The sequence below is a fragment of the Drosophila miranda genome, chromosome 5 (genome assembly GCF_003369915.1).
Source record: "Drosophila miranda strain MSH22 chromosome 5, D.miranda_PacBio2.1, whole genome shotgun sequence".
Taxonomy (NCBI): Eukaryota; Metazoa; Arthropoda; class Insecta; order Diptera; family Drosophilidae; genus Drosophila; species Drosophila miranda.
The window spans coordinates 541,436-556,991 of NC_046678.1; the positions used below are offsets into that span (position 1 = coordinate 541,436).

Genomic DNA, 15,556 nt, shown 5'->3' on the forward strand with positions numbered 1-15,556 from the left:
AATACACCAAGAACCGAAACCTAACGGCACCGACGCCAAAACGGGGAGGAATACACCAAGAAACAAAACCCGACAACAACAACGCAGCGGAAGCCAAAGAGAGAGAGAGAAATACACCAAGAGCCGAAACGGTAGCCAACAGCATCAATTCAGCGACGGCCGAAGACGAGAAGCGCCGAAAAGATAAGCCGCCAGCGTCGACGCAGCAACGAAGCGCTGGAACAGTAAGCCCACAGCAGCAACGGCAGAAGAGAGACGCGGAAAGCTAAAGCGAAGTAACGACGCGCCAGCAGCGAGACAGAGAGACGAAAGTCACCGGCGCAGCGTAGACGCCGAACGACGGCGCCAGCCCTCTGCCGCCACGGAAGATGACGACGCCAGCCGCCCACGCTGACGCTGGATCGGAGAGCCAGCAGAACGCCGGCTCTGAGCTGGGAAAACGTGGAAGGAAGAAAAGTCGTTTGGAAGCAGTCGTAGGAGTCGGACGTGTTTGCGGATAAAATTCGAGTGGCGTACGAAAAGTAAGACACGTGGCGGACCAGATCCACTCCAACGCGATCAGTGACACAGAGGAGACCCTGCATCGATACTACACTTAGATCCTGCATCTACGCTGCACCCACGGGGAAGAAGAGGCTTTCGACGAGTACAAGCGTGGGAGTTCAGGGGTAAGCTAGTCTCTAGACGTGTATACGGGCTGCTGAGCGGTGCGATAGGTAGGGAACCAAGAAAGAATAAAGTGAAATGTAACAACAATCTATACACTAGGGAACCTGGAGGCCCGGGGCTTCATCTTCTCTGCCTTTCCTCCCGCCTCTTGCCCGAGTCTGTGTGATTCCATCCAGTAGTTCGTAGCCCGACAGGATCCTGAGGCCGCTGTCCGGCGATTGCCTAGGCGTTCTCGGTGATACCTGTCGTTGTTCCCTCCGCATGATTCCCTCCAGTAGTTTGTGACCCCGCAGGGTCCCGAGGCCGCTATCCGACGATCGTCTAAGCGCCCCCCGGTGTCTCCTGTTGGTGTCTCGCCTGATCCCCGTATTTCCCTGGGTCCCGAAGGGGCTGTCCGGCGATTGCCTAAGCCCTCTCGGCGATACCTGCCCTGTATGATAAAGATTTTCGCAGTAATGTTTAGCCCGATAGTGTCCCGTGAGTGCTATCCGGCGATTGCCTAAGCGCTCTCGGCGATACGCGTCGGTATTCTCGTACTCGTAGTAATTCTTAGTTCGGCGGTGTCCCGTAAGTGCTATCCGGCGACTGCCTAGGCACTCTCGGCGATGCTTGCCGGTATCCCCGACCCTCGTAGTAATTCTTAGTTCGACAGCGTCCCGTAAGTGCTATCCGGCGATTGCCTAGGCATTCTCGGCGATGCCTGTCGATATCCCCGACTCCCCTAGTAATTCTTAGTTCGGCGGTGTCCCGTAAGTGCTATCCGGCGATTGCCTAGGCACTCTCGGCGATGCCTGTCGATATCCCTGACCCCCGTAGTAATTCTTAGTTCGACAGTGTCCCGTAAGTGCTATCCGGCGATTGCCTAGGCACTCTCGGTGATGCTCGTCGATATCCCTGACCCTCGTAGTAATTCTTAGGCCGACAGGGTCCCGTAAGTACCGTCCGGCGATAGCCTAGGTACTCTCGGCGATGCTTGTCGGTATTCCCGCATAGCAAAGTTCCCCTTTCCGCGTCGTAGTAATTCTTAGGCCGACAGGGTCCCGTGAGTACCGTCCGGCGATAGCCTAGGTACTCTCGGCGATACTTGCCGGTATTTCCGCATAGCAAAGTCCCCCTTCCGCGTCGTAGTAATTCTTAGGCCGACAGGGTCCCGTAAGTACCGTCCGGCGATAGCCTAGGTACTCTCGGCGATACTTGTCGGTATTCCCGCATAGCATAGTCCACCTTTCCGCTTCGTAGTAACTCTCAGGCCGGCGGGGTCCCGTAAGTACTGTCCGGCGATAGCCTAGGTACTCTCGGCGACACCTGTCGGTATTATCGCATAAAAAAGACCTCCGTATTGATTCTGAGTTCGGTGGGGCCCTGAAGGCGCTATTCGGCGATAACCGGAGTGTTCTCGGTGAAACCAACTGCCCCGTCCCACGCTACGATCGCTCCCGTCCGCGGGACTGCGGCCCCGTCCCCCATCGTCGGTCCGAAATACGGAGTACCGGCAAATTATAAATATTGCTGTAATTTCGGCCCTGGAGTAGACTGAGATATGTACCCCAGCCCAGGATCGCTTCTTTCGGATGGCGCCCGTTATGTTTTGGGGCGCTAAGTGGAACAGTCGATCAGAAAACGTGTAGCAGGGGGAATCGGGACTGTACTATGCGCAAGCACGGCCAGTCGGAATCATTAAGACAAGAATAGCTGTATATCTCTGAAAAACCGCACGTGAGGCCGCCCATCATTCACGTACAGCCGAGGCTGGCTTCCCTAACCTCCCTAGCAATAGCGTCAGCACGTGGCCGCTGCGCCCACATGAGGAGGAGAGCGCCGCGGCAAGGCGGCAGAGAAAGAGAACCGAGCCGAAGCTGGGCAGAAATCGCTAGAGAGAGAGCGACACGTACGCGGCGAGCAGCGAGTCGTGAGCGGTAGAGGCCGGAATCCTCCCGAAGACCAACCAGCCCGGCTATATATTTCGTACTCAGACCCAGAAGAGGATAGTCAACGCCCGGCCCTCAGCGAGAAGAGTCGATGCCCCACCCTCAGCGCGAGCAGTCAACGCCCGGTCTTCAGAGCAGTCATTCAATGCACGGTCTTCAGCGTGATCATTCAAAGCCCAGCCTACAAAACTATAGCCGAAAGTAAACGCCCGGCCTTCGAAGTGATCAGTCAGCGTTCAGCCATCAACACGGGACGAGATCCAACGCTTAAATCAACAAACCCAGCACGACCAGGACCACAAGGACAATCCCCAGGACAACGACAGCAAGGACTATCGACCGGCCTAGCCAGGATCAACAGTCAGGACAGTTCTAAGGACAACGATAGCAAGGACTATAGACCAGGACCCCAAGCAGCAAGGACGCCAAGGACGCCTCCACTGGACAATCGTGTTAACCGTGCATACGCCGCGCTTCCGTGACTAGCCCCAAGGACTCCGGTATTCAGTGCGTTACCTAAGAAAAGATTCTACCGGAGGGTCAATACGTGATACTACCGTCGGAAACGCGAAAGACCTCGAAGTGCCAGTTCGACCACCGTGCTTCGACATCGGGGTACAGTGGATTTCGTATCGGCGCAAGGACGAATTGCAGGCCATCGCCGCCGAATTCGGCCTCGGTGAAACCGGGACAGCGGACGAACTGCGCAGCCGGATCTCGGCCTTTATTTCGCGCGGTGAGCATCCGACTGCCATTGAAAAACGGATCAAAGAGCTCGGAATGGTCTTCGACAGCGCGCCCAGCCCGAGAAGCCCGAGGAACACGTCCCCGTCGCCGGGACCGAGTCAGCGAGAGCGGAAGGAAGGGATCTGTGCGGAGCAGCCTCTATCTATCATAATTCCAGAGTTCCCGCGTGCAGCTCACGGCGACTCTGGCCGGCTTGAAACCACGACTGACCGGCGACATGGTGACAATCACCACCAGCACCGCTTCCCCGAGGAAGCCGGAACTTCGCGACCCGGAAGGGAAGAAATTTCCTTCGCCGCCCTGGCCGATAAACTGCGCAATTGGGGTCTGAAGTTCGACGGACACTCGGATGCGCTGGCTTTCATCGAACGGTTGGAAGAAAGGGTCGACTCATATGGCGGAAGCCCAGCACAACTGCCGCGAGCCATCTCCGGGCTACTAACTGGCAAGGAAGAAGGATGGTTTAGGACGTTCCAGATGCAAGGAAAGCCATGGACCGAGTTCTTGGAGTTCTTCCTACCCCCGCGATCGACCTCCGACTCATGATGCAACGAGCTCAGTATACTCCAGACAGGGAGCTGGACAGGATCTACGAGAACCTTCGGCCGGAATACCAACTGTTCACCCGTAGACATGAGTTCGAGACGTTGCGAGAACTGACCCAATTGATAGTAGCGTACGAGACAACGCGGGACCGCGAACAAACCCACCCAGCTAACGACCGCCCAAATACGAAAGCCAGAACGCCATCATACCAAGGACCCGGTTTATCCACCCACAGCATGCTCCTCCAGACGACACCGGGCCCTCCCGGAGCGCCGAGACGGCAAGCCGCGTAGTGACCCAGGATGGAGACCGGCCGGTGAACACACGCCGGGCCTGCCGTAATTGCGGGGAGGAAGGTCATTTCAGCAGTTCATGGAGGAATCGGCGAGTGCTATTCTGTTGGGAGTGTGGCCGCCGCGGCATCCGGACGATCGACTGCTGTAGGCTATCCGAGTCGGGAAACGGGCCGAGTCTCCGCTCGTCAGGGAACCGATCTGAGACATACCTCCAGGGCCCCCAGGAGTATCTCATCCCTTAAGTTTGGACGGAGGCAGGATCGCCGCGCTAGTAACCATCGAAGGAGTACCGCTCACAGCTACCCTCGACACGGGAGCAACGCGGTCGCTCGTCAGTCAACGCATCGCTCATGAAGTAAGTACCGGAGGGAACGCACGGAATATAAGGACTACCGTCCGCCTGGCGGATGGTACAGCAAAGGAGGTGACGCAAGCAGTTTCGGTCAAGGTGCGTCTGGATCAACAGGAAACGCGGGTGATTCTATTAGTCCTACCCATGGTAGTGGACGACATCATACTGGGGCTCGATTTCCTTTGCGGCGTCCAGGCCATAATACAATGCGGACGAGCGTACTTGCAGTTGACCCAGCGGGCGATCCGGGAAACCAACCCGATCCCCACATCATCATCGAATCGGCCCCGCATGGTTACTTTTAGTGACGAAAGTCCCGCGACTGCATCCGCTGCCCCTACCCGCTCGACCAATCCAACAGCGACCCCCCGGACGAAGCCGACGCACCAGAATCCCGACCACGCCAGACCCAGCAATGTACCAGTGACAACGCACCAGAATCCCAACCACGCCAGACCCATCAACGTAACCATGACAACGCACCAGAATCTCGACCACGCCAGACCCAGCAACGTAACCATGACAACGCCCCAGGATCTCGAACACGCCAGACCCAGCAACGCCACCCGAACCCGACCCACAATTCGATACGACCACGCCAGAACCATCAACGAAGATTCGACGGAGACGACTGCGACACCGCTGGACACACCCAGGGCCAGTCCGTCCGCCTCGAAGAACACCCAGAGCAACGAGGATTCGACGGAGACGACTGCGACACCGCTGGACGCACCCAGGGCCAGTCCGTTTGCCTCGAAAACCACCCAGAGTATCCCTACCAAGACAACGGAGCTAAGCCACGACCACGCCAGAACCAGCAGTAACATCAGGACAACGTTACTAAGTTTCGACCACGCCAGACTCAGCAGTAATATCAGGAAAACGCTTCTAAGCCCCGACCACGCCAGACCCAGCCGCAATACAAGGACAACGCATCGAAGCTTCGACCACGCCAGACCCAGCAGTAATACAAGGACAACGCATCTAAGCCCCGACCGAGCCGGACCCGGCGGCGCTAAGAATACAACACGATTGACGCGAGCCAAATCAGAAGTGCCCAGCAGTGCGGCTCAATCAGGGCGAACGACCCCACGGGAAACCAGCATCGTTCTACACCACGACCCGCTACGCCAGGAAGACCACGGCCCCGAAGGACGGGAGCGGGTCAAGGTAGACCAACTCGCACCTATAACCCCAACGGATTATCAACTCGCCCCTTTAGCCGATGCCGCGGCCGGTCGACAACGCAACCCTTTTCGAAGATCAGACTCGACTGACCCTATCACCGTGAACCTCGCCATCATAACATGTGCCCTGCTCGAAAAAATCTCGCCACAGACAGCCCCCACCACCGAACCACCCCTCCCGCCGTGGGTAGCCGAGTTTTTGAAGCAAGAATTGGCCAAGTTTGAGGGATTGGAGGGCGTGTCTCACATAGCCGAGCATACCATCACTCTGAAGGACGACAAGCCGATAAAGCAGAGGTACTTCCCCAAAAATCCGGCCATGCAGAAAATCATCAATGCTCAGGTCGACGGGTTGCTGCAAGACGGGCGAATCGAAGCTTTAAAAAGCCCACCCAGCGCTCCCATCGTACTGGTGGGAAAGAAGACAGGCGAGATGCGGATGTGCGTAGACTACCGACAACTCAACGCGCAATCAATACCCATCATCGAGAGGCTCCGTAACGCACGTTACATCTCGACTTTGGACCTCAAGAACGGGTATTGGCAGATCCCTATGGCCGAGGGGAGCCGAGAGTGTACCGCCTTCACCGTTCCGGGCAGAGGACTCTTCCATTGGAAGGTGATGCCGTTCGGACTGCACTCAGCATCGGCCACGTTCCAGCGAGCCTTGGACAGGTTCATCGGACCACAGATGGAACCCAACGCATTCGCTTACCTTGATGACATTATTGTCATCGGAGCGGCGTTGGAGGAACACGTCGACCATCTGCGAGAGGTGTTCCGGAGACTACGGGAAGCAAATCTAAGATTGAACCAAAAGAAATGCAGCTTCTTCCAGAAAAGCATCGTATACCTGGGACATGTCATTAGTGAGCAGGGTATACACACCGACCCAGATAAGATCGTCGCCGTCCGGAAGTTGGCCCCACCCAGTTCAATAAAGGAGCTTCGACGCTGCCTAGGAATGGCATCGTGGTACCGGAGGTTTGTCCCAAACTTCGCGATGATTGTACAACCAATGACTAGCCTCCTGAAGAAGGAGAAAAGGTGGATCTGAAGTGACGAACAGCAGGCCGCTTTCGAGGAGTTGAAGGAGAAGTTAACCCAAGCACCCGTCTTAGCCTGCCCGGATTTCGCGGAGAGGTTCGCTCTGACGCAACAGATCAGCGGAGAGGAGAGGGTCATAGCCTACGCCAGTCGAAGGCTCTTAAAAGCAGAAGAGAACTACTCAGCCACGGAAAAGGAGTGCTTAGCCATCGTCTGGGCCATCAGGAAATTACGATGCTACCTGGAGGGCTACCACTTCGACGTCATCACCGACCATCTCGCCTTGAAGTGGTTAAACTCGATCAATAATCCAACCGGTCGCATCGCCCGTTGGGCTCTGGAACTCCAACAGTATCGCTTTGACGTGCTTTACCGACGCGGAAGCCAAAACATCGTAGCAGACGCTCTTTCCCGGCAACCTATCGACACCATACAGCGAACCCTAGAAGACCTGCCCACCTGCCCCTGGATACAGAGGTTGCTCAAACGTATCCAGTCACGACCTGAGGAATGCAGAGAATTTATAATCGAGAACGGACAGATCTATCGGCAGCCTGGACACCGACCAATCGAGGAAGAATCTCACCAGTGGAAGTTATGCGTCACCAGTGGCCATCGTAGACGAGTGTTAGAAGAATGCCACGATCACCCGACCGCCGGACACCTAGGAATACGGAAGACTACCACTCGGGTAACTCAACGATATTACTGGCCAGGACTCTACAGAGACGTGGCCCGATACGTGAAACATTGCGAAAGCTGACAAAAATTTAAGGTGAGCCAGAACAAACCCGCAGGTCACATGTATACGCGACAGGCGAAGGGCCCGTTCGACATCCTTTGCGCGGACTTCGTAGGCCCCCTACCCCGCTCAACGCACGGCAACACGATGCTCCTCGTGTTCTTCGACTCATTCTGCAAATGGGTAGAACTTGTGCCACTCCGGAAAGCCACAACCGCCCACTTGGAGAAGGCGTTCCGAGAGAGGATACTCTGCCGATTCGGGGTCCCGTGGAAGTTTGTGTGCGACAACGGAACACAATTCACCAGTCGGTCCTTCCGGAAATTTTGGCGAGGTGGCGGGAATGGAACTCGAGCACACCGCGCCGCGCCGTATACCCCTCAGCAAAACCCGACGGAGAGGGCAAACCGGACCATCAAGACAATGATTGCACAATACGTCGACGGGGACCAACGGACCTGGGACGATCTCCTCCCCGAGTTAAGCTTGGCCATAAACAGCAGCCCGTCGGACACCACGGGCTTCAGCCCGGCCTTTTTGGTACTCGGACGAGAACCAAGGCTACCAGGAGCCTTGTACGACGAAGTGACCCCAGGATTAGGAAACGAACCAGAGCCTGCCCACGAGAAGGCGACACGACTGCAGGAAATGTTCAAGGTCGTACAGGAGAACACCCAACGGGCATCCCAAGAGCAGAAGAGAACATACGACCTCCGACGGCGCGAGTGGCGACCCGAACTAGGAACCCTAGTCCTCCTTCGGCAGCATCACTTATCCAAAGCCGCCGACGGTTTCGCGGCAAAATTGGCCCCTAAGTACGACGGGCCGTACAAGGTAACCCAATTCTTATCTCCCAACGTAGTTCGACTACAGATTCAACAAGGCAAACGAAGGAAAACAGCGAGTTTAGCTGACTTAAAGGCGTTCCACGGAGTGGACCACCCCGAGGAGAACCCGACGACGCTGGAGAGACCCGAATGACCTGCCGACTTCGCAAGGGCCACTTGCGGTAGCGCGCTACCGTAACGTCCTCGCCCCGTAAGGGGCGCGACCCACGAAACCGTAAGCTACGTATACATCCCCTTATGGGATAAGATAAGTACTACACCCAATGTAAACATCTTCTTACTCGCACCGCTCAAGCACGATAGGGGGAGGGTATTAATACTTCTAGTTAAGACAGGCAGGTTCTAACCGACAGGCATTTTCTCCCTAGAATCGACTGAAGACATGAAGCGTCTAAGAGACGGAAGGCAAGCTCGGCCCCTAGGGGCAAATGGTGATACGACGGGACACCATAGCGGAGACCAGCTGCCTGAAGTCCCGGCACCTGCCAACGAACCAACGACAAGCCGGGCTCGCGGCTGGATCGTCGACCCCAATGGGCCATCCGCCTCCCGTCAAGCCCAGCTGAGGCGGGTCGGAGAGGCGCCACTTCGACAACAGGACAGGATGCCATGGGGACAGCAAGCGGCAGCCATCCAAGGGTGGATCGACCAACAAACCCAGGACCCGGGGACCGACGCCGAAGAGAAAGTAGAGCCCGATGGCCGCTTCGCAACTGCAGGTGTCCGCTCGGCGCCCAATCACGACGTCGCCGCCCTGAATCGCCGTTGGTTCGGGAGTTATGGGGCTGCCATCGAGGACGACAACGCGACAACGGACACCGATGAGCACGAGACGATAATACGCGACGCTCAAAGCCTGGCGTCCACGCTGCAGGACGAAGGGAACAGACACCCACTGGCTCGCGGAAACGAATGGGACTCGCCCCTTTGGGCCGAGTGGAACCTGGCCGATCAAGGTCGGGCAGCCACCCCTCCAGCAGTACACCACGAGGACGAATTCGGGGACGGTGCTGGACCACACTACTCCGACGTGTCCCACGCAAGCGATACAGGGGGGGAAGTAGGACCCCAACGCGACGACGGAGGGTCCGATTCCGGGTCCCTCATGAGCCTGGGCTTCGCGCCCCAGGCGAACCAGCATCATCCGTTTGGAAGCAGTCGTAGGAGTCGGACGTGTTTGCGGATAAAATTCGAGTGGCGTACGAAAAGTAAGATACGTGGCGGACCAGATCCACGCCAACGCGATCAGTGACACAGAGGAGACCCTGCATCGATACTACACTTAGATCCTGCATCTACGCTGCACCCACGGGGAAGAAGAGGCTTTCGACGAGTACAAGCGTGGGAGTTCAGGGGTAAGCTAGTCTCTAGACGTGTATACGGGCTGCTGAGCGGTGCGATAGGTAGGGAACCAAGAAAGAATAAAGTGAAATGTAACGAATATAACAGAAACATAGCACGACCTCCAACAATCTATACACTAGGGAACCTGGAGGCCCGGGGCTTCATCTTCTCTGCCTTTCCTCCCGCCTCTTGCCCGAGTCTGTGTGATTCCATCCAGTAGTTCGTAGCCCGACAGGATCCTGAGGCCGCTGTCCGGCGATTGCCTAGGCGTTCTCGGTGATACCTGTCGTTGTTCCCTCCGCATGATTCCCTCCAGTAGTTTGTGACCCCGCAGGGTCCCGAGGCCGCTATCCGACGATCGTCTAAGCGCCCCCCGGTGACTCCTGTTGGTGTCTCGCCTGATCCCCGTAGTTCCCTGGGTCCCAAAGGGGCTGTCCGGCGATTGCCTAAGCCCTCTCGGCGATACCTGCCCTGTATAATAAAGATTTTCGCAGTAATGTTTAGCCCGATAGTGTCCCGTGAGTGCTATCCGGCGATTTCCTAAGCGCTCTCGGCGATACGCGTCGGTATTCTCGTACTCGTAGTAATTCTTAGTTCGGCGGTGTCCCGTAAGTGCTATCCGGCGACTGCCTAGGCACTCTCGGCGATGCTTGCCGGTATCCCCGACCCTCGTAGTAATTCTTAGGCCGACAGGGTCCCGTAAGTACCGTCCGGCGATAGCCTAGGTACTCTCGGCGATGCTTGTCGGTATTCCCGCATAGCAAAGTTCCCCTTTCCGCGTCGTAGTAATTCTTAGGCCGACAGGGTCCCGTGAGTACCGTCCGGCGATAGCCTAGGTACTCTCGGCGATACTTGCCGGTATTTCCGCATAGCAAAGTCCCCCTTCCGCGTCGTAGTAATTCTTAGGCCGACAGGGTCCCGTAAGTACCGTCCGGCGATAGCCTAGGTACTCTCGGCGATACTTGTCGGTATTCCCGCATAGCATAGTCCACCTTTCCGCTTCGTAGTAACTCTCAGGCCGGCGGGGTCCCGTAAGTACTGTCCGGCGATAGCCTAGGTACTCTCGGCGACACCTGTCGGTATTATAGCATAAAAAAGACCTCCGTATTGATTCTGAGTTCGGTGGGGCCCTGAAGGCGCTATTCGGCGATAACCGGAGTGTTCTCGGTGAAACCAACTGCCCCGTCCCACGCTACGATCGCTCCCGTCCGCGGGACTGCGGCCCCGTCCCCCATCGTCGGTCCGAAATACGGAGTCCCGGCAAATTATAAATATTGCTGTAATTTCGACCCTGGAGTAGACTGAGATATGTACCCCAGCCCAGGATCGCTTCCTTACAGCACATAGTGGATAATGGCTTCTGAGCTAACTCCAAATCTACCAAAATTCCCTGAAAATTCAGAATCGTGGTCGTGAAAAAAAATTTATTACGTAGATCATGTGGAAAACATTTCTTGGAGTAGCCAGGTAGTGAAAGCTACTGGTAAAACATATAGTCTACTAAGACAACTCGCACCAGCACAAAAATTCTTACCAGATATACTCAAACTAATGATAGCTAAGACATATTTGACACCCACCTTATTCTATTGGATTGAGATATTTGGAAATTGTGACGCTCAATCTTAAAAAAAGGTAACATATGTTAAATAACAACATTGCCCGATACATATATAATAAAAGACTAATCGATCATATATCAATCTTAGCAAGACAAATATGGATTTAAGGACATCGATCGGGTACAGAACAATTATTTTTCTACATCGAATAATCTATACCAGACAGCAGAACTACTTATAAGATAAATTATATAATTATATGATATATGAATTATATGATAAATTTACCTTTGCTTCATCGAATAGAACGTTGAATCTTGTTAGCATAAGGTACAAACTTTCCAAGTCAGGAAAATAATTTTAAAAAAATGCTATTCGGGAATGGAACGAGTTACCTTTCAACATTAACAGTATTAGTAGAGCAACGAAATTTAGAGAGAAAGTAGAAAAACACTTGATAAACTCTTAAAAAAATAAAAAATAAAAAAATATTAAAAAAATAATAAAAACTAAAACAATTTCATTTTCTCTCGCTCTGTCTTTCTCTAACATCATCTCATCTCTCTAACATCATCTAACATCTCTCTCTAGATCTCAGAGACTATAAAAGCTAGAGCAACCAAATTTGGTATCCACACTCCTGTGATATCGGACCTTGGCAAGTTAGTTTCAAAATTTCGACACACCCCCTTCCGCCCCCGCAAAGGACGAAAATCTGGGATATCCACAAATCTCAGAGACTATTAACGCTAGAGTAACCAAATTTGGTATCCGTATTCTGTTAGATCTCACTATAAAACGTATACCTCAAAATTTCGCCCCACCTCCTTCCGCCTCCACAAAGGACGAAAATCTGTTGCATCCACAATATTGCAGATTCGAGAAAACTAAAAACGCAGAGTCATAGATAATGGCCATATCTATCCAGTTGCTGAATCTGGATCAGATCGGATAATTTGTATAGCCAAAAGCAAGTGAAAATTACATGTTGACATTAGCATACCGTGAAGGGTGTGTGCCTTACCACCATATTAATCGTTAAATACTTACAAGCAATGTATACATAATGTATATAATGTACTTGAACTAACATAATTTCTTGGCACGTGAACCCCAATCAGTGAATAGCAGTTCAGATGTAAGATTTTAAAAATATCGAACCATTTCTGTATTGAAAATTGTTTGACAGGTCGCGTCTAAGGGTGACCCAACATATCCATATATAAACGTGTATATATGTATGTTATATATAACAAATCATATGATTTGTACCGTTGTTTCATTTTGTTACTAAAAATATAAAATACTAATATGGGTTTTTGAAAAACAAAAGCCAAGTATTAGGTATATTCAAAATTTGATAAAAACATCCTTTCATTAATGAATATAAATAAAAATGCTGCATAGAGACACAGGATAAAATAAGAACATGTGTAAACAAAATATGACTCATGTGCTAATTAGTCCCGGTACTCTTTTTCCGACACTCATGAATATATGTACATATATAATATATAAATTTTTTCTCAAACATCGAGTTGATAAAGCCATACAGCGGATAGAGTCTATCACATATGCATATTAATTTTATATCAAACTAAAAGAGTATGTTGGCCGTCAGCCATCGGGTGCTACAGGGGGACAAACGGATGACGGGTCGGCTCGCACAACTGTGAACTCGGAACTGAGGCGCAGCCGCTCCGGTTAGTAATAGCCGGTGAGGCCTGCGTCCCACACCACCTAGAACACAGAGGGTTGCGAGCGAACCGTCACCCGCCGTAACTGTACACACCGGTGGAAGTGCGACTACACTCTCCCCGTGAGGGCGGTTGGAAACAGGTCCTGGCACGGTCATGTCTCTGCCAGGATGCTGGCGAATGGTAGTCGGGCGGAGAGAAGAAAACTCTCAGTGAAATTACCCCAATCCAAGGTGACACTGTTATATGCATGGCCAGGGGGGTTCCCGGTCACTAATATGCGGACTCTGGATACCTGCCGACCTCCAGTTTAAATTAGGCCTCCCGGGGCAAGCGGGCTATGCCTCGGGTGACCAACCCCTTCCCGCCTACTCGTGGGAACAAAAATGCCAAACATATCAAAAATACCAAATAAAAACACCGCAAAGGAGCTCGGTACTCCTCTTCAAATACCGGAGGGACAAGCCAATCCTTCTGTACCAGCGCCTGGGAAACCAGGTCCAAAGAAGACGGGGGGGATACTGATTCGGTCCACCGTCTTCAGGCAGCGGCCGCAGCGAGGGGGGGCCCGAAAAGCCAATCGGATCCAAGTCGGGTGGCTCCAAGGGCGAATCGGAGACCGGGGTGGCTGCCAAGCAGAGCGTAATCGCGGCTGGTAAGCGCACCGGGACCGAGGAACCCATGGGGGCCCCGGCGAGCAGCGTCTCTGCACCACGGGGAGGAAAGCCGTCGTACCAGGACAGGAGACGAGCGGCTTTCATCCTGTCCAACGAGGACCCGAACTTTAGGGCGTCGGCAGAAGGAAAGGAGCAGAGGCTGTGGGCCTCCTCAATCCTGCCACTCTTCCAGCCAGCCAAAGCCGGAAAGGGCGCAGCCAAGGCCCCCAACAAGCGGCAACGCTCAGCGGAAGACTCCGCTAACCAGCCAGGCCAAGCCCAGCAAGCTGTGCGGCCCTCTACATGAAGGCGGTGGCTGCTCTGAAAGAGGTCTACCCAGGGGTAACAGGCGAAACTGGAGGCCGTGAGATGGGAGGATGTTCCCAGCCGCCCGAGAGCCAGAACATGGGTATCGGCAAAACCTGCAGAACCTGAGAAAATCCTCAGGCCACTGCAGGTCTGCAACCCCCACCTTCCCACAGCCGATTGGAAGGTGGCCAAGGTAGAGGACATCCAGGGGCAGAGGTGCCAGATTATCCTCGTCCTAAATAAGGAGTCGCTAGAGCGCCTCGCCAAAACGGACGGTGTGGTCGACTACGGATACAAAAAGGTCACCATTACCACCTATAAGTCGGATCGCAAGGGCAGGCAAGCGGAGGTCGAGCCAGACCCGGAGCTGCCGAAGATCCCGAAAGAGAGGGCCTCGTGCGAGGAAGACAACCCGGCGTCGGATGCGGCGTCCATGATGTCGGACGACATCCTGGACGACTACGCGTTCGACGAGAGCGACCTAGGCAGAGGTCTCAGCCATATCGCTGTCGGGGAGGAGCCAGATTCCCCCGACAGCGATCTAGAAGCAACAATGGTGGAGGTGAGACTCAGGAATGTCACTGACGATCCTGCAGATAAACCTCCACCATTGTAAGGCAGCATGCGCTGCTCTACTGCTCCACCTGGCCAAGGGTGGAGCCGACATAGTCCTCATTCAGGAGCCCTGGATCCTCGGAAACAGGGTCTCCGGTCTGAGGACTTCTGACTACAAGCTATACGTAGCTGAAACCGCAGGTAAAAGTCGTACCTGCATTCTTGCAAAAAGAGTTTCACTTATTTTTGCTCCCAAATTTTAGCAATGAAGACCACACCGCAGTGAGCCTCGAAGGCCAGGAGCGCTCACTGAGGATCTGCTCCGCATACATGGGGCATGATCAACCAGACCCCCCTCCACACGCGCCTCTTCGGGCTCTAATCGCAGAATGTTCGGCCAAAGACATCGGCCTAATTGTGGGGTGCGACGCCAATGCACATCACTGTCAGTGGGGAACCACTGACACAAACGAAAGGGGTGAGTACCTTTTCAGTTACTTACTGACCACTCAGGTGGTTATTAAACCGGGGTAGTGATCCCACCTTTATTATTAAAAACCGCAAGGAGGTCCTGGACCTCACGCTTGCCTCTCATGAGATACAGAGTAACATTGTATCCTGGAGGGTCCTGGAAGATCACTCCTTCTCGGACCACAGGTACGTGGAAACTGTTTTCTCCTTCTCAGTACCGAAGCCAGTTCGTTTCCGGAACATCAGGCGGACAAACTGGACTCGATACTCTGATCACCTCTGTCGTGTTCTCCCCGAGCCCCCATCTGAGGAGGAGCTCTCCACGGAGGCCACGACCCGTCCTTTTAAGATCTTTACCGACGCCTGCAATAAGGCGCTCGACAAAGCATGCCCCTCTGGCAAGAACAGAGGCCGGAGGAAACCTGAATGGTGGAATCCGAAACTGGATGAACTCCGGAAAGCCTCCCGGAGACTCTTCAATAAAGCTAAGGCTGAGAACGTTGAGCAAAACTGAGCCGAATACAAGGCCAGTCTGTCAATCTACAACAAAGAACTTAGAAGAGCCAAACGCGCCTCCTGGCGTAAGTTCTGCAGTGAAAT

General features: G+C 53.8%; 1 protein-coding gene across 1 annotated transcript; it reads left to right on the forward strand.

Moving 5' to 3' along the window:
- Positions 1 to 462: 462 nt before the first annotated feature.
- On the forward strand, positions 463 to 9,650 carry LOC117189244. The gene is made up of 2 exons (XM_033394399.1): positions 463 to 668; positions 8,731 to 9,650. Exon 2 carries the CDS (start codon positions 8,745 to 8,747, stop codon positions 9,612 to 9,614), a length of 870 nt encoding a protein of 289 aa, XP_033250290.1. The 5' UTR covers positions 463 to 668; positions 8,731 to 8,744; the 3' UTR covers positions 9,615 to 9,650.
- The last annotated feature ends 5,906 nt before the right edge of the window (positions 9,651 to 15,556 follow it).